Source organism: Saccostrea cucullata, unplaced genomic scaffold (assembly GCF_032062105.1).
Source record: "Saccostrea cucullata isolate Sc308-1 unplaced genomic scaffold, CSIRO_AGI_Scuc_v1 ctg3819, whole genome shotgun sequence".
NCBI classification, from domain to species: domain Eukaryota; kingdom Metazoa; phylum Mollusca; class Bivalvia; order Ostreida; family Ostreidae; genus Saccostrea; species Saccostrea cuccullata.
The window spans coordinates 26,162-50,867 of record NW_026932308.1 but is presented as its reverse complement, the minus strand read 5'-3'; the positions used below and the strand labels follow the sequence as shown (position 1 = coordinate 50,867).

At 33.1% G+C, this 24,706-nt stretch overlaps 1 protein-coding gene and 1 long non-coding RNA gene across 3 annotated transcripts; one reads left to right on the top strand and one right to left on the bottom strand.

Annotated features, from left to right (window-relative positions):
- Window positions 1–135: 135 nt before the first annotated feature.
- LOC134234798 (uncharacterized) lies at window positions 136–1,890 on the bottom strand (the record flags this gene model as incomplete). The annotated part of the gene is made up of 2 exons (XM_062716842.1): window positions 729–1,890; window positions 136–678 (listed from the first exon to the last, which is right to left on the bottom strand). Coding segments are annotated over exons 1-2 (1,705 nt in total), but the record flags the coding sequence as incomplete, so codon positions are not given.
- Window positions 1,891–12,478: 10,588 nt separating this feature from the next.
- LOC134234802 (uncharacterized) lies at window positions 12,479–17,208 on the top strand. 2 transcript variants are annotated; one of them, XR_009985262.1, is made up of 6 exons: window positions 12,651–12,766; window positions 14,213–14,242; window positions 15,071–15,116; window positions 15,457–15,522; window positions 15,811–15,890; window positions 17,096–17,208. It is a non-coding gene; the product is annotated as an uncharacterized LOC134234802 (long non-coding RNA). The 2 variants fall into 2 exon arrangements; XR_009985263.1 differs by lacking the exons at window positions 12,651–12,766; window positions 14,213–14,242 and adding an exon at window positions 12,479–12,526.
- Window positions 17,209–24,706: the final 7,498 nt, after the last annotated feature.

The window sequence follows — 24,706 nt, the reverse complement described above, 5'->3', positions numbered from 1 at the left end:
TAACAGGAATGGTTACTGTGTGTTTACCCTGGGTAAGGGGAATAACTCTGGGACATATGACAAGATCACCAGACAGACTGGTATTAGTTTGTTCTGTCAATGCACAATCAATGCTATTTACATTTTTTACAATACCTCTAATGACTTTGGTCTCGTTTGGAGAAACTGTAATGGTATGTTTATTTGTTGTCCTGACCGGCGTCTCATCGTTCATGCTCTCGAATGCCAGCTGCCACTCGTCTGGTATGTCTGACGTCTGAGACATCTTCTCACAGTTTTGTCTGCAAAGACGAATAAAGTTAGTACCTATGATAACAGGGACATTCTTTGTATAATTTGTTTCAGGTACAACAAGAGCAGGAATGTGGCATGAAAAGTCATTCATACAAGGAACATTGATTTGCATCTCTATATAACCTTTGTATGGTAATTCACTGCCATTGGCACTTCTCACACTAAGCCCAAAGTTTGTCAAACTTAACAGTTCAGGCATAGGTTTGAGAGACTGATAGAAAGATTCTGAAATACATGTAACCATAGACCCCGAGTCAATCAGTGCCTTGGTCTTGGTACCAAATACAGTAATATCTGCTTCATTTGAACGACCTACAAGTCTTGTCAATAGATCTTGATTGGGAGGTATAGTAGGGCATTTAGCAAATTGATCTTCTGTTCGCCCTGCAACAGAAGATGCTGCTAGTTTAAATCATTACCTCTCTGGCCTTTACCATAACCTCTATTGTTACCATTCTGCTGTGAGAAATTTCCTCTTCCTCTCCAGTTATGGTATCTGTAATTTCCTCTGCTTCTGGAGTTGCCTCTTGTGTTGTTCAAGTTCTCTTGCGGCTTATATGTCTGAAAATATTCTACATTCGTTAAATTCTTTTGATCTTGTTCTAATTTACTCATTCTAGAGTCTAGCTTCTTCATCTGACTCAGTATTTCACTAAGCTGTTTCTCTACATTTAATGCTTCATTTGTTGATACAGCACTACATGTATATTCAACTGGTTTAGCAATAGCTAAATTCAATTCTTCTTGCTCTATCTGTCTAACTTCTCTTAACAGAGTCTGAAATTCTTTGATAGTTTCATATTTATTTCTAGATGCATTTCTCAATTGGGGATTTCTCAACCCAGACCAAAATTTTGATCTTAGCATAGAATCTTTTGCTACAACATCTACATGACCAAGTCTAACAGCTTTTGAAACAGTTTGTTCTAATCGTGAACCATAGGAAACAATTGACTCACCTTCTTGTTGATGATCCGAATAAAATTTCTGCATGATGTTTTCCGGTGTGCATACATTCCCATAAAAATCATCCAACTTTGCGAGGATGTTCTCAACTGTTGCATATTCTCCAAGTGGAATCAGAATTTCTCTCGCCGTCCCCTTCAGAGAACTTCTCACTGGCTGCAAAAGAACATGATCAGGCCACTGGCCCTTTAAGCACCTAACCTCATACGACCAAACGTCATAGCTCACTTCACCTTTCTGAGCTTGCTCACTACCGCTAAAAGTTGGAAGCTTTATAGGGGTAGGGTTGTTATTCTGATGAAACAGAGCAGAGCTATTAAAAAATTTAGGGGATGACATAAGACCTGGTGGTTGTAAATAACCTGGTGTGGGTATGTGATTTGGTGGTGGTACTTGACCTAAGGGTGGAAGTTTAGGAATGGTACCTTGACTCAAACCATGTTCAATCTTAGGGGTAGTTGGAATTTTCTGCCCTTTCAACAGGTCATACTCCTCTTTTGTAATAACCCTGTAATGCTCTTCTGCATTGATTTGCTCTATAATTTCTTGTAAGTCTTTCTTACCCTTGCTTTCATCAATATCTTCTTGTAAATCCTTCTTACCCTTGTTTTCATCAACACCAGTTGCCATGTTGATTTTTCAATTGATACCAAATCGCAAGCAAAGATTAACTTATCGCAATGCGCAAATGTCAACACACAAGCAATCACTCACTCAAATTCTGTACAAACAACTATATACACAATAATTTATAAACTGAAAAAAAAAATATACACAAATGTACCTGTCTGCTTTGTCCAACAGTCCTGTTGTTTTGTAGTCCTGTGCTTGGGTTAGTAACTCTGCAATTGAGAAAGTGATCGCGCGCAGGGAAATTTTCAGCTACTATAAACTACGACACGCATCAACAAAATGTTCAACAGACAATGACATTGACGGACAAAAATAAACATTGACAGTCAACAAAAATACATCACAGACATTCAACATACACAGAAAAATTGTTTACCTTATTGAACAGACGTGTTTGACAGCGAAGAGTCTATGAAACCGTGTAAAACATTTTGACACACACGTTTTTCAACACTTCCGGAAGTTCAAAAGCAAAACAAATGAAAATTTGAATGTCGAGCCCGATCTTTTTACACATGAGTAACACGCACCTTGCACACAGCATTCACAAAGCCGGCAATCTCACACACCATACATTGAACATGAAATAATACACACATATATACAATACAATACAACAACAGAAAGACACAGAACATGAAAATAATTAATAGCACAGATATATCTGGATGGATTTTTATTTTCACTGATCACTGAATTGCATGGTTACACCGCGGTAGTTTCACAACGTTGCGCGAATTCTTTTCTCGAACACAACAGATGTCAGTAAATTCACGGATCACTGGACAGTGGACACCTGTCCTGAACTCAGGTCGACTCGATCAGCAGGTTCAGAAAATGTTACTACTAGTAGCTAGCGTAATGTTAATTAAGTGCACTAAATTTAAACACATTCCGTACGGACTCGAAGCTCGTACCGAGTATATCATGAACAGAACTCACTTGTCATGTAGAGTGTACGTCCTGATATAAATGTAGATGTATATTTATAGATTTAGATGTAGGCCTACTATTTTGAATGTGGGCGTTGGTCGTCACAGCGGCACTGGCGTTCCGGCCTTGTCCCAGGAACTGGAATCTGGATCCTGGTTTCCCTCACAGTAACATCAACACATACGTGGGCGCCATTTGTCACAGGGTCAATCGTTTCAGAGAAAACGCTGGATTCGAGTAATGATGTTTTATTATGGATAACAGAAAAGAAACCTAGAAACATAGAAAACACTCTCACAACACACACATTAACAAGAGACAAATACAGCACGCTAAACAATGTTACAAATTACACAACATGCAAATTCACGTCGCTGTCATTAAGATATTTTACGTATTATCAAAACTGATATAAGTATTTACATCATTAGAATTTAATCTTACCAGGTATCCAGTATCATAAAATAATGAATATTATTATAATAGTAATCAAGACATCGTATAACTCGATGACTTCATAAATGGTTGGACCTCATAAACCGTGAAGGTAAAAGCTAATGGATATCTTATTTGGCGGGATAAGCGCTTATATAGTGCACGAAGTTAGTATACATGCATATTAATTATCGGATAGAGGTCTGTCATTGGTCCACTGGTCGTACTCGTATACCTGGTCGGTTGGGAAGCTAAAAATAGAAACATCACGTGACAAACAAAACATTCACACATGGCACTCATTCACACAAACAGCGCTACGTTTGATTAGCAATGCGCGCTAATCAAATATGAATTAATAACAAAGTATTTAATTAAATATCAACTGTGACATATGTAATAAAATGATGTATGCAAAACACTTATCAAAAAATAGTCTCTAACTGATAATTAAAAATGTATCTATACCAATTAACGCAATATATTAATAGTTGTATTGATTGAATTTATATAGTGATTGCCACTGAACCTATTTGAATATGTAAATTTAGACATAGAAACATTATCATTTGCAGGTACGGTAACAACTTACTTATACATTTTACAATCAACTTACCAAAATTATGGCAATAAAAGTTTCAGTAAAAAGATCTTGGAATTAACTAAAGACATAACATATGCATTGATTAATTGATTGATTGTATATTGTTTAAGGTCCCTCTCGAGAATTTTTCACTCATATGGGGACGCCATCACTTGCCGGTGGAGAGCTGCAAATTTTGTCCTATACTCAGAACTCAGAGCCATTGAGCAGGGAGAGATCTTTTTCGTGCCAGCAGCTACTGCGACATAGGACCTCGCTTTATACAGAATCATCCGAAGGACCGGTCTCCACGTCCCACAGTGGCATTAGAACCCGGAACGTACTATTGAGCAACTCCTTACTTCACGACTCTCGAGCACACGCTCTAACCACTTTGAAGATGCTAATGATAAGAATCGACCAGGTAAAAACTAGCAGGGTAACAATTAAAGTTTCAATAAATTATAATTTGGCAGAACTTATCATGTACAGTTCCAGTGTGTATACAACATCCAACGCCTCTTCTACATGTACATTGCGTAATCGCGCGTTCTGGTTTACATGTACTTATAAACTTTGAACACACACCCTCAAAATAATATTTAGAAATCTGTTAGCGCACAATAAATTTTAGCGTTTAGAGGCTCTTGCGTCTAAGGCGCTAAAATAAGTAGTGCGTAAAACTTTCAAGATAATTACAATAACTGTATAACAGCACGAAGCAAAAGTGACCAACACCCGAGAGAAATTAAATAAAAAACCTGTCTTAAGTCTCGAGTCATGTGATAGGTATGCACCAATCCCTCAACAATGGTTTGTCGGGAAAATAATGAATTAACAAAATTGTAAAAGAAATTAACACAAGCACTTTAAAAACATTTTATGAATCCGTAAACCTTTTATTTACTAACCTATATTTTATATGAATAAGTGCATGAAAAACAAAATATTAAATTATGTTTACATAATTATGATATGCCAGATTAATCTGCGAAATCATTGTTGTAAGAGTCGGAGTCGAGATCAGCATTTTTTTTTCAGGGATAATAAGTTGAGATGTTATCCTAAAAAGTATTTTTGTTTGTTATCATGTTGAATGTATTTAGAATGCATAAAATTTAAAAGGTTTTGTTAACCGCACTCGCAAACATTTTGTGCAGTTAATAACAATTTTATACTATTTCCCCATCATGCCTTTTCGCCCAGTGATATTTAATATCACCATGAGGACATTCTAATGCACATAGGATAGTTACAGTACGTTTTAATAAATGTTTTTAAAACAATAAAATTTATAACTATATGTTAAGGTAAAAACAAAGTATATATTATGTTCCATTTTTTTGAAGGTCCACCAAAATGCAATTCCAGACAAAATGAAACAAAGAATAAAAGGGTTCCATTTTTATGAGAATATATTCAAAATTGTTCACAGTTTATCTGAATCAACAAAAAGACATGTTAAATGTGATCCAGTCGGATTGGTTGAGGTGGCCTCAGAGTCTTGACGAGACGGATTGATTGAGTGGCCTCCGGACTCAGAGTCCTGACGAGTCGGATTGGCTGAGGTGGCCTCCGGACTCAGAGTCCTGACGAGTCGGATTGATTGAGATAGCCTCCGGACTCAGAGTCCTGACGAGTTGGATTGATTGAGATAGCCTCCGGACTCAGAGTCCTGGCGAGTCGGATTGGTTGAGGTGGCCTTCGGTCTCAGAGTCCTGACGAGTCGGATTGATCGAGATAGCCTCCGGACTCAGAGTCCTGGCGAGTCGGATTGGTTGAGGTGGCCTCCGGACTCAGAGTCCTGGCGAGTCGGATTGGCTGAGGTGGGCTCCGGACTCAGAGTCCTGACGAGTCGGATTGGTTGAGGTGGCCTCCGGACTCAGAGTCCTGACGAGTCGGATTGATTGAGATAGCCTCCGGACTCAGAGTCCTGGCGAGTCGGATTGGTTGAGGTGGCCTCCGGACTCAGAGTCCTGGCGAGTCGGATTGGTGGAGGTGACCTCCGGACTCAGAGTCCTGACGAGTTGGACGTGGACGAGACTGGCCTTCGTTAAATCCAGACTGAAGGAATAATACATGACAATTCATCAAAATGTACATAATAAAGTATGTAAATGACAGGTGTTGACATTAAGTAAAAGGAGTAAAGAGATTCAAGAGTAGAAATAATTCAATATATGAGATGATTTTTTGACTGTTTATGTCTCCTTGAAATAACATATCAAGAGTCCAAAACGTGTCACTGGTCAATAAAACAACTAGATTCGTAAAACAAATCGTGAGGAATAAAATATGATTAAAACGAAAAGGAAAACCGAAAAGTATTTTTTTATCAACATGGATTTGTCAATGTGATATTTATTCAGCTCCTGACTTTCAAACTTTTGTGTGGTAAAAAATTCGAATGAATTCAATAAATAATATCAAAATACGAAATGTTCTTCTTGTCCGTCTGAAGCAAACTAACAGTCAATCATACACAGCATTGTTCAGACTCGTAAAAGGGATTGGGCCTAATTTATACGGGGAACGTTTATTGTGACATCACACAAACACTTTATACTTCATAATACCTGAAAATGAAATATTTTGCAACTAAAGACTTTGTTTACACAATAAACACCATTAAATCTTATCAAAGAATTAAAAAAAGATGCTAGTTAAATCCTACATAACATTTTATAAACAATCACTGATCGCAAGGATCTTGTCAACATGACGTTATTTCAATAAATATAATATAATATAAATATAATTCAATAAATGTAAATGTGATGGGACTTTTTAACAATACTCAGAGACGTAAGCGTAGTCATGGACATCGTTCGTACAATAAACCTGCAATACATGACGTCTCTTTTAAATCATTACAACCTTACGTAAATCAACCCTTAGGTCTACATCATATTCGAACAAAACTTTACTCTGTCCCTTTGAAACTTTTAAATAGTCTTTTTGAAAAGGCCAAGGAACATCCAATTTTAGACTCCTCGTCACCTGAATATGGGCTCGGATCTGTGATTTTGGATATTGGATATCATAGGCTTTTTAAACCCGCACGTTTCACGGAAGAAAATGCAGCTAAAACAATCCGTCTTTTCCTTAAACTTCAATATGCCAATAAAGGAATTGACGCGGTTAATATTAGTAATATTCTTAATCACAAAAGGGTCCAGTCTTGTATTCCGATATATTTCAAGTTAAAGACTACACCTTGTATTTCCTACAAATATACATCGATCAATGGTTCCAAACTTTTCAAATTACAAAAATACTTTACATGGTCTGGATATCGACTATCTGAAAAATAATCCCCCTTTGTGTTCAGGTTCTTCTTCGCCCTATAACTATAGTCCTGCTGGACACGTTATTACAGTTGACGTAAATAAATTTCGTAATGAGGACCTTAGATCACTTACAGTCAAACTTGTCATAGCGGTCATCTCTATCCAGCGGTTACTTGTCCTATGCGGTCATTTTATTTCCTCCCAATGAAATTTCCTATATAAAGTAACTCTATTAAGCGGTCACCTGCGTAACGCGGTCAGCGGTCATCAAATTTCAAACGAAATCGCCACTTTTCCCTGTCTATAGCGGCCATTTTGTCCAATCACGTGACCTGATCTGGAGTCAGCTGATTCCTAATTTTTGTTACTAATGTAAATACAGTCAAGTGTTGCGGGATCATCAACAAAAATTAAGAATTGGTCTTTATTTAATGCCAATTATATTACTGGATAAGCATGTGAATCATTTTACAAACTAACTGCTTCTAGCCTATATTTTACAAAACTCTAACAAGCTACACTTATGACGAAAAAAGTTAACTTATTAAAAAAAATGAATATTATTATCATCGATACCTGATTATCAGTAGTCTGATAGTTTATTATACAACAAATCATGTACATGTATTTAAAAAAAAACATGTACAAAGGTTAATTCTTTTAATCAAGTGTAGATTAAAAAAAATTTTACTGCATGTTTTATTCATTCCATACACAAGAAAAAAAAAAGTTGTTTTGATGTAGGGGGATAATGCAACACCCTGTAAGTGTAAGATTCAATATACAGGTATTTTATTATTTTTTAAAATTAAATTTAGTTTGAATTTATCCTTAAAAGATTGCATCTACTGAATAAAAAATAACAATTTAAGAGAGGTCACTAATGTCCAATACCTATCTTTCTTGTACGTATATTTTGTAGTGAAATACATAATATATATACACAAAACTGACATATAAATTCCTTTAAAAAAGATGAACCTCTATCCAAAGGTCACCTCTCTATAAAGGTCACTTTTGATGGATCCCGTAGGTGACTGCTTAATACAGGTTTGACTGATGAAGACATTGACACCTTGTCAGAATGGATTAAATGTATCAGATTCATGTTAAAGTCATGCATTAAAAGATTGAGGGGCAAAATGAAAAACATCTATCCTTCTGTGTTCAATAAACCTGAAGTGAAAAAAGAATTATATAGATTACACGATCACTACGTACTGGTTCCTGCCGACAAAGCAGGTAACAACATTGTCTTTGATTGTAAGGCTCATTATATAAATTGCACTCTAGAAGAACTTGGATTTAATTCTACAAGTGGTAATCCTACTTATACTTATACTTCTCTTTCTAAGGAAGAAATTCTTCAAAATCACCTGTCAGTTTTGAATACTTTTAATATTCCATAGAGCCAAAATGAATTTGAACTACCTTATATATATTGGATTCCGAAACGTCATAAGAATCCTTACAAACAAAGATACATTGCAGATTCCAGTAAATGTTCAACCAAGCCTCTTTCGTTACTTCTCACTTAGATATTGACAGTAGTAAAGGAAAAACTTCAAGAGTACTGTGCAACTATATATTCAAGAAGTGGTGTAAATCAGATATGGATACTTAAAAATTCTAAAGAACTTTTGGACAATTTGCAATCAAAAGACTTTACAAAAATCAACAACTTAAAAACTTACGACTTTTCAACTTTATACAAAACAATCCCCCACAACAAATTAAAATCCAGGCTTTTTGATATCATTGACAGCTGCTTCTTCAACAAAAATGGAACTCGTAAATTTACTTACCTCTTCATTGGTCATTTGCAAAATTATTTTGTTAAAACAGATTCTGATTGCACGCATTAGTACTCTGAAGTTGACATCAGGAAGATGCTTGAGTTTCTGATTGACAATATCTATGTGGTTTTTGGAGACCAGGTATTCCATCAATCTATTGATAATTTCCGTTCCTACGTCGATACGATATATCCTGGTGAGCTAGAGATAAAAGATACCACAGAGTCCGACACTTCTGCTTCATACTTGGATATTTTACTTGAAAAAGACACTAATGGTAATCTAACAACCAAGCTATATGATAAACGTGATGACTTTAACTTTTCTATCGTCAACTTCCCTTACTTATGCAGCAATATACCTCCATCACCTGCATACGGAGTTTATACGCGGGTTTGTTAAGGCAGCACATGGATCAGAATTCGGCGAATTAGGACTTTTTTTTATAATTATGTAAAATTAATAAATCGGAAAAGTCAAGGATAAAACTTTTACTATAATTATGCATTCTGTAGACTTCAATGGGACTTATACTACAGGAGGCACTTCACCACGACGTCACCATGTGACGTCTATAATTAGAAAATATGCCTTAATGAAAAAGTGAAAAGTTTAACACTACCCCAGGGATAATTAGTTTCAATTTATATAAATAGTTATGTAAAAACATCTCTGTACCATGAAAAGTGCTGCTAGAATCCTACTGTCCTCTTAAAGAAATAATTATTCAACAATTTCGCACGAAACCTTCCCAAAATTTTTACATTTTGTTCATAATATCAATATATGAAATAAATGAAATTTTAACTAATAAAAAGCAATTCTATTGAAAGCACCAGCGCTTTCCAGAAAATACGAAGAGTACAGAAACAATTAATAACTTAATTTTTTAAGTTTATCTAGTGTATGCCGATATTGAATTTTGTTTATGATCTAGATTCAGTACACATTCTATGCATTTATCACATGATAGTACATCAATGAGACCTAACTTGATTCAGTTCAAAGTGAGTTGTCCAATGTTATTTCAATACCTATATAAGTTATGTGATGATAAAACAGCTTGATAAAAATTAATTCAGTTTCTAAAAGGGTCCGTTATTCGCTCGTCTATATTCCGTTGATGTTCCATTATAAGTCTTAACAGTGCTGCATAGTAATTGCATGGTCACTGTCAGATATAGGTTCCAGTTTATTATCTGAACTGCAAGGTTTGTGTGTTTTAGTGTAAGGCACAACGTATACAACTGCATAATCTACGAGAATTAAGCAGATATGCACCTGTATAACATAAACTATAACTGCATGGAATTCTGCTGTAAATTGCCAGGAAGAATGCATTTTAATATCAACTTACAAATAACTGCGACAGCTGCAGAGAATGGGGTGGGGAACTAGCATAACCCGGGCTGATGGAGTAAAGCGTAAACTATGTGGCTTGGATTTGGGAGAATTTGGATTATCAACTCTGCTCAATTTATACATGAACTTAAATAAAAAAGAATCATAGATTTATCTCCAAGAGTTGCAATGAAAATAAAGTTCTTTTAATTATTATTATTCATTATTATATTCTTATTTTCAAATGAACTTGATCCCTTTAGTGAAGATATACACACATTTATTAGTATTTTTGTGTTATTTCCGTGTTGAAATCTTTAGAAATGTGCGTATTATATGCTGCAAAATTTGAAAGAAAACAGATTTTAAAAAGATGGTTCCCCCAAAATATCAGATAACAGGATGTTAATCATTGCTTGGCATTATAACAAACCTTTGTCTGATTGAATGATTGAAAATACAGTATTAGTTCTGTCCTCAACTATATGCATACAAATAAACTTGAAGATGCATGGCTTTGGATTTAAGTAAATGTCACCAAAAGAACAAGTGTATTTCTATAATGTATTTATTTCATTAAAATATATTTTTTGATATTAAAGTAAAAACAGTTCATGAAGATCAAAAAATAAATCTCACCTCAATTTTGGTAGGAAAAATATAGAACAAATAAAATTTTGCTAACATTGACAGAAAACAAAAAATATAACGTTTAATTATGTGTTGCAATGGAATTTGACACTGACACTTCATTGTTATGCTATTTTTTCTCTTTATTAATTAATGGAAATTTATTGTTTGTATTTAAACAGAGTCTTGTTTGTATTCAACGGTGTCTATATAAGTTACTAATAAGATGAACACCTTTGTGACAGATTTCTTATTTTAACAGATATCAAAAGTAAATGCATGCAATGTATGTCAGAATTAAAATTCATTCAACTTCAGTTTTGATTTTAGCACAGTGCAAAGGGATATAATTCATACATCATCTACGGTCGAAATTCATCAATATTTCTTTTATCAACGATTCATGTAACTGAATAGACGAAAAAAATCAATTGTACCTTTTTAATTTCTAGATAACTATTAACTAATGTCCACTCTTGTGCTTCATAAATAAATAACTCATTTTCAAAAAGATTTGAATGTGTGTGAATGTTTGTATTTTATATTATCGAAGAGAGGTGCGTTCATGTTTTGTATTTCTTTTTTTTCTCAATTCAATTCTTTAAAATACCAAATAGCTGCATGTGTGATATGAAAATTTTTATATAAATCGGTTAATATAATCGCTGTAAGCATTTAAATGCGTGACACCCATGCATCTTAACTACGAATGTAAGACAATAAACCTGATTAATGAAACTACCATATCTTTTTTTCAAGTGTTTTAATTTTTCTGTGCATTTAAAATTGTCATTTAAATCAATTTAAAAATTCCCAAGAGAGGAATACTCTATATGATCCATTGACGTTCTAAAACAATTTTATTTTATTTATTTTCGTTGTTTTCATTCGATGCAGCCCCATAGTTTGAACTTTTTTAAACAATTATAAGTATACTTTCTTGTGGAAAATTAATGTAAAAAAATTAATGCTGCTTTATACGTATATGATGTCTTAATTCAAATAACCATTCAGGAAACATTCATGTTACACTTTTCCCCCCAAAACAACTCTTCTAAACTAATACTTAAATTTACAAATTTCAGATGAATTCTTGAGAGTTTCACACATGAAAAATAAGTTGGAATTCATATTGATAATTCACTCAACTTTAATAGACACATCGATGCTGTTTGTTAATCTGTATCTTAATGTATATCTGTATTACGCAGTATTAAGAAAATCTTTAGAAAGTTATTCTATAATGCTTATATAATGCCATAAGTGTTATACAGTTTCACAGTTTGAGGTAATGCGTCAATATCTAACCTCGAGAGGATTTATAAGTTACAGAAAAGAGCTGCGCGCTATGTCTTAGATGCTGTCTATAAAAAGCCATCAAAACACTTATTTGAAGAAAAAAATTTTATTGTTTGTCAGTACATGAACAATTGAAAGTACATAAGTTAGTATTACCTGTCTCACACCTCCTAACCTCATTAGCATAAATCGGAAGAATTCGGAGATAAACGTAATAGAATATGAACAAAATCCGTAATCGTCCGAACAGCTCTCCTCGCGAGAATTCAGCGAGACCAACATGCTACAGGTGAAAATCGAGAGAGAAATTCAACATGAAAAAAGAGGTAAAACTTTACGTTATCTCGATTTATAAGATTTGTAAATTGCAAAAAGTTGAAAAACAAACATTTCTTTACCTGAAAAATGAAAGTAGATTTGCAGTTTCTTATTCTGTCAAGTGCTATTGCACTTTAAAGTGTCAAAACAGCACCTCTCGATTTTGTAAACATGTTTCCACGTGGAAGGGAGTAGTTGTGATAGTCAAGATTAACCCACATACATTGATTTAGTAAACAAAAACACTCGTAAGTAGAATTTCATTTATTTTTTCGATTACCTCTAACACAAAATGGTTAAATATTCTAGGGCATGTTTGTCAAATGCTGTAAATAGCATGTCGAAAATTGAAGAGAAAATGCAGGTGTGTATAGTTCGTTCCCACTTGTAAGGTAGTCTACTATGCATGCATATGCAGAGTTACGCGTATAAAAGTCATTATTCTTATTTATCAATACCCAGTGATTTGTGAGAACCATATGTGTTTTTTCAAATACCAAGAGACTAAAATTTAATTCTATTCATACTCGTGTATATGCACAAGAACTTCTTCCGAATTTCCTCTACACATACATGTATGCATGTTTACCTGGATAAAGGATTAAGGGTTTGTTTACATTTGTTTGCAGTTTTAATAGTGTCAGCTGTTTATATCAATCATGCAGTTTTCACTAGAGCCTTCTGATCAAAATATGGTTGTTACTTTTCTAATTTAATATCATAGAATTTATTATCAGATGACGTCAATGCAGTTCTCACATACTTGCATGTGTATATATTAGGTATGAAACTTCACATATGCAGTTGTCGCCCGCGTGGCGCAGTGATTAAAGCATCTGCTCTGGAGTCGGGAAGTAAGGAGTCAATCCTTGTGTCGCTAATTCTAATCCCACTGTGGGACGTGGAGACCGGTCCTTGGATGAGACCGTATAAACCGATCGAGGCCCCATGTCGCTGTAGGTGCTGGCACAAAAAAGATGCCTCCCTGCTCAAAGGCCCTCACCCAAAATTTGTAGCCCTCCACCTGCAAGTGGTGGGGTCTCCATATGAATGAAAAATTCTCGAGAGGGACATTCCAAACAACATACAATCCATCAATCACATATGCAGTTTATGAAAATTTTGAATATTTCTATGTGTACCACTATTTTCCCTTTTTAAGTATTGCCCATCTCAAAGTAGCAAATGAAATAGTATAAATATTATATAAAACTAGAGGTACTGTGAGCAATGAGCTCTGACACTAAATGATACCCTCCGCTAATTCTCATATGAATATAATGACTGTGTCCATGTTTTGTTATGGCAAACCCCAAATATGTGGCAGATCAAAGAGTAAAAATGATGCACAATTGCAATATGTAATATAGATTCTGTGAAAGTCATCAAATATCACTCAGTGGTATGAGAGCTAGCTAGGAATTAGCGGTTAAGATATGGGTACACCAAAGCATAACAGACGGACAGACATACCAATTACTTAATAAACCCTCCCGCTTTTCAAGCGGGGGGTATAATAAATTACATGCATGCGTGCATCAATCTGTGTAAAGAAAAGATATTGCTTAAGATAATTTACATTGATGTTTTGAATTTTTGTTTGTAAGAATACATGTATTTAATTTACATATATTGTTTAATTATTTCAATGTGTTAAATGAAAAGTAATTTTCTTTTTTGTTTGTCTATTGCAGGTAAAGTACATTTTGAACAGCCATCTCAAGGTATGACAAAAATAACACAACTTACCCTATAAGATTAAATAAACAAACATTATTGAATTTAGAAAATGTGTATGATGAAGCACAAATGTGAAATAATTGTAGGCCTAGGCTAGAAATAGTTTTCTTTCACTGCTCACTCAGGCTTTTTACTGGTCAGATCATCATAATATCACTATCCCACTAGGCTACTAGATTTAATAAAAAGAGACTGACCCAAAACCATCATAATCATGATAAATGTAATAGTTATATTTTGTTTATTTAATGTGATACACAGTTGGGCAAATAATTAATCTAAACAAAACAAGATTCTGAAATGACAGAACTTTGAAACAAGCCTGTCAAGTTACTTAAACTAGCCCAACTATAATTGTATTTTGTTATACATGTACATAGAAATGGCCCAAAATACAGATGCCCCCTACCATGTATTATCCTAGATAAAACAAAAATCACTGACCCCAGTCCAGTGGGCCTTCAATTATTTTTTTAGCCTTGCATTGTAAATTCAGCTATCGAGACATTCCGTCCTTTTTTGTTGTTTGTTTTTTTTTTTAATGTTATGCACCATCCCACACAAGAAAATATTTTTTTTTTCATTTTTAAAATATGGGCTTCACTGATCTTTACATGTATTCAATGTATGTCTTTTCTTTTGAAGAATGACATTGTTGATTGAATTTAAAAATGGTCTTCAATATGTATGCACATGATACAAAAATTATAATTTAATTCATTAAAATAAAACAAAAAAGCAAATATAAACTTTTAAAAAAGTAAATCAAATCAATTCATTTGTAATGTGCAATGATCAAATGTTTCTTGCAGGATATACTCTGAAGACAGTGATGTGCAAGTTCAAGGTTTGCCTGTTGTGAGTATTGTATATGTAACTGTAAGGATAAAAATTATAACATATTTAATATGCAACATTATTATTTATTATTATCATCCTGATCATGCTTATTGGAATAAACAAATAAAAAATATTAAGCATGCCCAATTACTCCAATATCTACATGTACATGTATATCAATGTACAAAAGAATCCTGTGTAAAGTTATATATAGTGAGAAAGAGAGAGAGAGAGAGAGAGAGAGAGAGAGAGAGAGAGATGTTGATAAAAGGGTCAATATAATTGAAAACCATGCATCAGTGAATTTTATTTTTGTTTAATTCTTAAAAGATTTAATCACATTCTGTTCTATTTTCAGCAGATACTTTAATAATAAAGAATGGGTGAAAAAATTCTCACGTTATTATGCTGCATAATAGTACATGTAAGTTCAAAAGCAGAAGAAATTCCATTAATAGAGAATTTAAAAATACAGTTGGTTGTCTGTTTCAGCAAACAGTTTAATGAACTGAAAATTATGCTGATACATAAATCAGCATATTATGCAAACTGTAAATGATTGCATTACATATTTTTCTGATTTGCATGTAGTGCATTGATATTTGTCAGTATTTTTCAATCAGTTTTCTTTCCACATTATTGCAAATGCTTGTATTTTATTTGGATTAATTAAATGTAGAGGATTGTATTAACTTATTAATCATACTTGTAGTTCAGCTGTAACAAAACAAATTATCTGATGAAAGCTTCAACCACGAGAATCTAGGAAAGGATGTCAAGTCCAAAGAGAAGGTATGTTGATATTTGGTGATGATATGTAATTTTTTTCAAGAATAGGCAGGTCGTTATTAGTCACTCTGAGATAGTTAAAAGCAGATTTAAATTTGTTCAGATCATATAGCTATAGGGTAGGGTGGGTCCACAGTGGGGGGTCAAAGTTTTATTCTGGAATATTTAAGTCTGAAGCCTTTTATTATGAAATCTATTCAAGATTATCAGGGCCATGATACATCATATTTTTTGAATGAATACATCCTAGTACAGAATCCCAGAATCAAGGGTAATGGATGTGCCATAATTAGAAACAGAATGTTTATCTTGAAAGTCCTATGTATGTTGATTTATTGATTGTATATTGTTTAACGTCCCTCTCGAGAATTTTTCACTTATATGGAGACATCAAAAGTCGTATGTAAATATTGGAAAATCATTTGGTTTATTTCTTGGCTTTTAAGTTAAGTAGAGATTGAAAGTTTTCATAATCTAAATTCCTATTTTATGGAGACTTTAGTTGATATGTATGTAAGGTCAAAAAAGCTACAATTTTCAGAAAGAAAGCAATATTTTGGGGTTATAGAAAAGGGGCATAACTCTCATCATGATAGTAATGATGGATTTCAGATGATGTGAAAAATGTGTACTGTTGGAAAACAAGTAAATACAGTGCAGTCTAAATAAGTGCAGTTAAAAAACAGTATCTTAAAATCAAACAACTTTGACTACCTAGGGTATGTTGACGCTCATGAAAGTATTACAAATTGGATGAATGATTTGCAAACACTTGGAATTGCATATATATGATTTAGGCCTTACTTTTGTTACTTTAATTTGCTCATTTTGCGCATATCTCTTTCTCATGCAGATTATTAATGAACAATGATAGATTGAATTAGAAACTGTAAATGGCATGCATGTATATGAATTTTATATACTCTGTTTAGAGCTAAACTTTGGTATATATCTTTGACAGTTGACACTGAGTGATATTTTGAACACATTGAGATATCAAAGTCATTTTTAAGTCCCTTGAATGACATTTTTTTTCTATATATCTTACCCTGAATCTCTTGGATATCTCAGTTTTTTTCAGCAGTCCCATGAGCATTTTAGGATAACAAGTGTGACTTTATTTTATTGATTCAATTAATTTATGATGAATTATAAAAATATCAATCATATACTTTTATGTTAATGCATTAACATTTTATATTTTTCAGGCCATATAACAAATGGTTGCTGAATTCATGAAGACTAGCTGGGATGATACAGTACTTTTCTACTCATATGAACCATATCTAAACATCATTTGAGGATCCCTTCTCAGAAAAAAAGAATTTACATATTCAAAGACTCTATAGTTATATTGTTTATTTGTACGTTGTTAAACATTCTTCTAGAGAATTTTTCACTCATATGGGGATGCCAACATTTGTGGGTGGAGAGCTGCAAATTTTGTTCTTTACTTGGCACACATGGCTAATTGAGCAATGAGCGATCTTTATGGTGCTAGCACCTACTGCAACACAGGACCTCTGTATATACAGTTTCATCTCTATGTCCGACTGGGGGATTTCGAACCAGCAATTTATGGATCAACTCCTTACTCATGACTCTCGAACAGACGCTCTTGCCACTGTGCCATGCAGGTGACTTCATAGGTTATAAAATGATAAGATAAGATTTATAACTTAAAACTGATGTTTTTAATTCAATCACAGTATAGAAAATGTTTGCAAAAAAGGGAGGTAATAGCTACATGTAGCTCTCATTGGTATTGCATGCTTAAACTATATGAATTACATATTGTAATTTCACATGTATTTTAAACCAGATCAGTAAAGAAAGAAACACTTGAATATTTTTACTATGAATTTTATTATAGGGTTGATTATCTTTAAAAAATGGAACTTTAATTTTTTTGAGTAGGAAAAAAAAATATTTAGAATGTACAACTGCATTTAATTTTGTTTATTAAAAATAGTCAAAATTTGGAGATGTTGTGAAGGGTATCTAAATATTGATTTATAAACTTTTAATTCATTTTTAAACAGCATAATCTTTATTATAACATATGCCAGTAAAATACAACTTATTTGTTGTTGAACATTCCATTGTCTGTCTACATGTAGTGCTTAGTAAATTTCTTGTAAATAAAAACATGATTGCATGCTGTTTGTTTACTCTGTCTTTTTTTCAATATGAGTCATGATATATAAATGGTGTGCATATCAGTTTAAATTATTTTTGTTGAACTCACTTAACAGAAAAAAAATAATAACTGAATATAATTATGTAGATAGATACCTTCCAGATATATTTACATGTATTAATAGCTGCAGATATGTAGCTTATGTGAAATCAGGTATACTTGAAACTCAATTTACCTGTATTTATTAAACAGAAATTTAGTGAACACATTCATATATCTATGCAGTATTTCATACTGAAAATACACTGAGTGTTAATGTTTTACTTATTCAACATAAAAATTGACCAGAAGTGATAATGAAATAAAACATATCTCACAATATCCCCCCCCCAATTTTATCACAATTTAAATGTATATAAATTGATAAAAGAAACTGACTATACCATTAAAGAAAATCTTGAGTTGTCTTTTCTTGTTTAAAGAAAATATCTGATGCAATGAATGCTCCCTTGGGTTCATGACTCTGAATATTAATAAGGTTGGGAGGTGTGTGTCTGACATGTTCAATTTCCAAACTGAAATGTCTCAAAATTCTTTTCAATATTCGCCTGCAGTATTGTGGGATAATTTATCTTCAAATGTAAAGATGTCTCCATCATAGACCAACGTTCAGCGTAAATTTTTGTATAAATGTATATTTGTGGACTGTATTATTGATTTAATAATGCATGCGTAATTATTGTATTTTGTGCCATGTATAACATTTCTGAATGTACTACATGTATTTATCATTGTGTATTATATACAGATAACGAACAGTGTTCAAGCCCAAAGTTTTCTCAAACAATACAATTTAGTAGCTGAGCAAACATTGATCTTTCAATCATCTAACTAATGATCAGGTGATATGGATGAGTGATCATCTAACTAATGATCAGGTGATATGGATGAGTGATCATCTAACTAATGATCAGGTGATATGGATGAGTGAACAATCCCTGCTGACCGTCACACACTCCGTTTGCTTCTTCTTATGATAAAAAACGTAAAAAGTTATCAACAATTTAATGTGAAATTATATCCTTACAATTTCTCTGTAGAACAACAGTCAGTATTTCACTAACCAGGTAATAATAAATTCTATTTGAAGACAAGAGCATTGTATCCACTCAATTAAACAGATCACAAACAATGACAATGTTTTCACCTGCTTTGTCAACTTAGACCAGTATATACAGATTGGATAATGTATTTAATTGTTTTTCACTTCTGAATTATTTAACAAAGGAAAGAAAAATGTTTTCTAAATAACAAATGAAGTGATGAGTTATTAGTAATCATTAATATGAGAGAAGTATAGGCGATTTAACGAAATTCTAAGGCAGGGCTCAAACAGATATCAATGATAAGAAATCTGTGTTGAACCAAGTGTTGAATTTGAAAATGATTTGTTTACCTCATTTGTATTTAGAAAATTCTTTATTTACAGCAAAATAAATTGATTTGATAGATCAAAGAAAACAAATGAATAAAGCCTCCTCTAGAATATTGTCTTTCATGACTATAAGATTTAAAACAGACCATACAGCAACAAACAAATGACATTGATAATAAATAAGCATATGCTTATTAGCAAATAGATGGCTATTTAATTAATGAGATTAACAATTTGTGCCATACAGTGCCATTTTTCGTAAGGCATAATAAAATGTACATATGATTTATACTTATTCATTTCTACTTATTCATTTCTATTGAATACTTTCTCTCTCGTATTGGAAAATGGACCTTCAATTAAGAGTTTGTAAATTCCCTTTCATCAGCATCAGAGAACTGTTGATAAAGTTCATACAAAGTCATATCATTCCCTAAAGTAATAGAGACATAAAGGGAATAGGTGTTCCCCTTTCTCACCTGATGGACGGTGGCATTGCCTATAAAAGGTCGTTTTAGTGTTAAATACGTAAAAAATGTATTTTTAAAAAGTTCACTAATGTCCTTGTTTGGCATTGTGGATTTCTGAAAATCAAACTATTTAGTTTCAGTTTATAATGTGTTAAATATCCTTAAAATCTTCTGTGATTGTGTATCTATAAAGTGGCATAATTTTCTGGCTAGTCAATGCATTTGACGTCACGTATTACCTAAATTGACCTCATATTCTAAATAAGTCTACAATAACCGCCGATTTTAAAAGCTATTTCTCAATAGTTAATATAGAGCACAATCTGTTATCCAAAATATGCAACTAGTAAATCATAGATTTGTTTCTAAGGATTAAGATACATCTTTTATTTTTTTATAGATCAGAGGGTGCTCTCATATTTTATTCAACGCTGAAAGTACTTATATATTCCAGTTTGCCTTAAAATTCAAGATCACTGCATTTTCATAAAGCCAGTTCTTCCAGATCTGGGATTTTAGGAGATGCTTTTAAAAGAAAATGAAAGCACCAAGTCTTTATTTTATTTTACTGCTTCAAAGTGAACATCAAGTTGTAATCAACCAATTGTAATATCTGCAATATATAACTCTATATCAACAAACGCAATACTTTCTTTAGGATATTAAAGGATGTATTTCCTGGAACCCCTTCCTGTAATCCACTCACGCTTTGTTAAATCCTACTGATTTACTCTCCAGTTTCTGAATTGTCCTTAAAAAATGAATTTAGAGTATTTTTTTTTGTTTCTTGTAAACTTCAGCAATGTTTCGATAAGACTTTTTTTCTAACAATTTCCTGATTCTTTCTTTGATAATTCCTGTTTTCTTTTGTCCACCCCTCAGTTAGAAAATTAACCTTTCTTTGTAATGTTTCTTTTTTTTCTATGCTGAAATAATCTCCAGCCTTAAAGAACTAACTTGACTTTTGGATAATTCTAACGTCTGCCGTTGAGAGGAGATACTGTAATCCAAGTATTATACGCGTGCGATAAATATCCGCGAGTTCCGCGAGTAACCTCTGCTCGCGGATATTTATTGTCGCGAACCAGTTGTTCATTTTCCCATGTTATGATTAGAGTTATTTGCCCTTTTTTGAGTACCGATCCCGACGGTTCAATAAGTAATTACGGAAGAATTTTAGTGTTCTAGAAACAGATGAAGTTTTATTTCAAACATTCAGAAAAATATATATAAACGAATGGAAAATCTAAAAATATTTGTCTAAAACGATTAAAATGTCAATAAATATTTCAGCTTGTGTTATCATTGTTCATTAATTGTCACAGACGAGTTAGAGATAGCCTGGTTAATTACGACTAATTATGGCCCAGTCCTGCTCCGTCCCAACCATTTATAATAATTGCCCTTTGGCTATGTAGATCTTGAAAAGCATCAATTACCCAATTAGCACGAGGTACTTTTACAATTGAGAGTTTTAAACCAACTTAAATCTCCTCGATTTTATTATTTGTTTACCGATTTTCATTCGAGCGTCGTGAATAATGCGTAAGAAGTATACTCATGGTAATATTTTACGTACTTTGGGTGTGGATATAAGATTTTTTAAAATAGACGCAATCCACAGAATGTCTTAAATAATATATAAGCAGCACTCACGGTAGCATTTTACCTAGTTTATAAGCGGATATAAAATTTTGATGCAAAAAATAAAATACTTGTGGAAATTTTAAAAAATATGACCACTTGTTCGCGGAAATAAATCGTCGCGGATTAGTTCTCCAGCGGTCAGTCACGAATAAAAAATGACGTGTATAATAATTGGTTTACAGTAATCGTTTCTGTAAATGCCAGGTTTCAATTCTCTTCGCAGAACTAACACAGTCCAGAGTTACCTAGACATCCTTGTCGAAGGCTAAACGGAGGAAGGTCTTTTGGTTCCTAATTTGTCGGAAAACATGGATGCCAGGCTTCTCGTTCATCAAAGTCACAGAGTTTTACTACAGGTTAGCAGAGAACCCATCCTGACCTGTAATACTGACATAAAAAACAATAACAGAATGGAAAACATTATTCTTAAAAATCAGATGGAAAAATAACCAAAAAAGAGAGAACTGCAGCTTCTCAATCAGAGATTTTACACGGTATATATAGAAATGATTAAGGAATTCTTCTTATCCAATGATGTCATACGTGTATAAAGAGCTGCCTGGATTATTTATCAAAAATTTAGAATACAAAATAGGATCAGAGCAAACACGGACCACCAAAACATGGGAGGTTGGATCAGATACCATGGAGGAGTATCACGTTCCGACTTATAACACATGTTGTGTACTCCTTGTCATGATCGGGAAATAATGGGAAATCTGTCCTCAATTCAGTTTAAATGATAGACTAAGAATACGTATAGAAACGAATCGGTATTTATCTCAAATATAATTGTATTTGCTGACAATAACATGCATAACCTATAGAACGTACGAAATGATGACTTGAAACTAGATTATTTAAATGTTTTTTGATCAACTTGTGATTCTATAATTTACATCGTTTGAGAAATTGTTTGTACATAGAGCATGCTCTTGCGTTTTGCATCAACTGATATATGAAAATTCTGTGTGCAGGTGATGACGATATATACCTGCATAAGAATGGGAAATTTACGATAAAGTTAAAGTCATCACGCTTATCATTAAGCTTTATATGATTTTATGGTGGATAAAATGAACTTGTCAGCTAATACAATCTATCAATAAGTAAAATGCTGACTGACAGTTCTTGTTCGAATTTAAAACTATTGAAAACACACAGTATTTTGGACAGATTTTCGGAATTTCCCGTTATTGCCCGATGATGACAAGGAGCACACATCGGATGCAACTGGTCGGCAGAGGAAGCTCACTCCTCGATGGCACATGATGCAGTTTTTTTTTTTTAATTCTTGGAGATCTGTGTTTGCTTTGCTCCATAATTTTTATTTTTTAAAACTTGAATGCTGTTAACTTTTCATCCAATTAATTTTTTTTTATTTTAAGATGGTTTTAAACTGGAAAGATTCGATATTAGTAAGAGCTGAATTCAAAGCTATGTATCAGTTGTACACGTGGGAACACATGCTTCCATCACAAAGTAATATTTCGTTGGTCGGGAATTTATAGGATTAACAGTGATTTACTGAAAGTAAAGAAATATATTGTGACGTCACTTTATAATTTTAATGATATGATAATGATAATAGTATCTCCGAAAATGACGTCATTCTTACGCATGCTTACAATACTGGCCATAAAAATGACGTAACAAAAGACACAATTTCATCAAGTTAAAAATTTAAAAAAGCTTTTGCTCATTACTCTGGCGCAAGCTATCGGACGCAAACGCCAGTTGGTAGAATGATTACATAGACCACAATATATCATATGGAGTTTTTTTTCGGAGATATTCTAGTTCTGAAATGGTTTAAGCGATTGTCAAACAAAGCATGTTTTTATCAAATCTCGCTCAAAATATTAAATTAAACAATAATTGCGTTCTAACTGTGAAAAAAAGGCGAAGTTGACCAAAAAAAAAAAAATAGACGGCTGAGTTACATAAATTTAATGGCATGAATTCGTCAGGTATTTTAACCAGATTTAACGGATCGATGAAGGCTCAAGAGAAGTTAAGTCTAGTGTGTCCCATATTTTCTCGTAAAATTTAAATGGCGCGGGCGCAGTTGTAACCCCACCTTACCTCCACATATTCACAGAATATAATTCCTGGAAATTAAATTAGATTTTACATGTCTGTGTAACATGAACCTTTTTGGGAGTCAAAAGTCAAAAGCAGTGGTGAGTTTTTGGGCGCCAAAGTTGAATTAATAAGAAAAAATACGCACTGAAACAAGTCAGGGCAAGACTTTTGTACATTTTATTTGTAAACGGTAAGAGTACTGTTACTCAAACTATATTTGTTGAAAAGTGCATTAATTACTTCAGTTTTATACAGAACATGTTTTATTTCATACAATGGAACACTATATAAAAGACCGAAAATACAAGTCGTATCATGTAACTTAAAATCTTAAATGAATGTCGATAGCATAACCGGACATAAACCGTGCTAGTAATCAAACCAAACAATGAAATATAGAATTGTTGATAAAGAGTACCATAGTCCTACTCTACTTCTTTGCAAATGAAAATTTTCTTTGAAGTATTTTTTTTTCAAATAAGCTATTGGCAGCACTTTTAAAATCATCTCATGTGGATAAGAACGCGACTTTTTTTGTATGCTAAACATTTCTATATTCTGACGTTATTTTCGGAGATTTTACGACGTAAAAATTATAAAGTGACGTCACAGTATGTGTATATTTTTCTGATCTTACCAATGATATCAAACTCAATAATTTCCGTAAAACGGTTAATTTTTTATTAAACACTTCTCAGGACTTTTGAGAAGCCCCTCGTATAAAGTGATGTTGAACAGTATACAAGCAAACAGTTTCATCAAACTATACAATTAAGGAGCTAAGCAAGCACGAACCTTTCAAAAATCAAAGATGTGATCAGGTGTCAACAGGTGCCATGGATGAGTGAAAAAAAAACGGAAAAAAAGCTGTCGATAATTTAATGTGCAAAGCATGCCTCCACAATTACTTTGAAAAACAACAGTGAGTATATCACCTAGCAGGTAATAATAAATTATATTTGCTAACAAGAGCATATTGTATCAAACACAATTCAATAATGTACCCTGAAAACCAGGACAAATTTATCACCTGCTTCGTCAG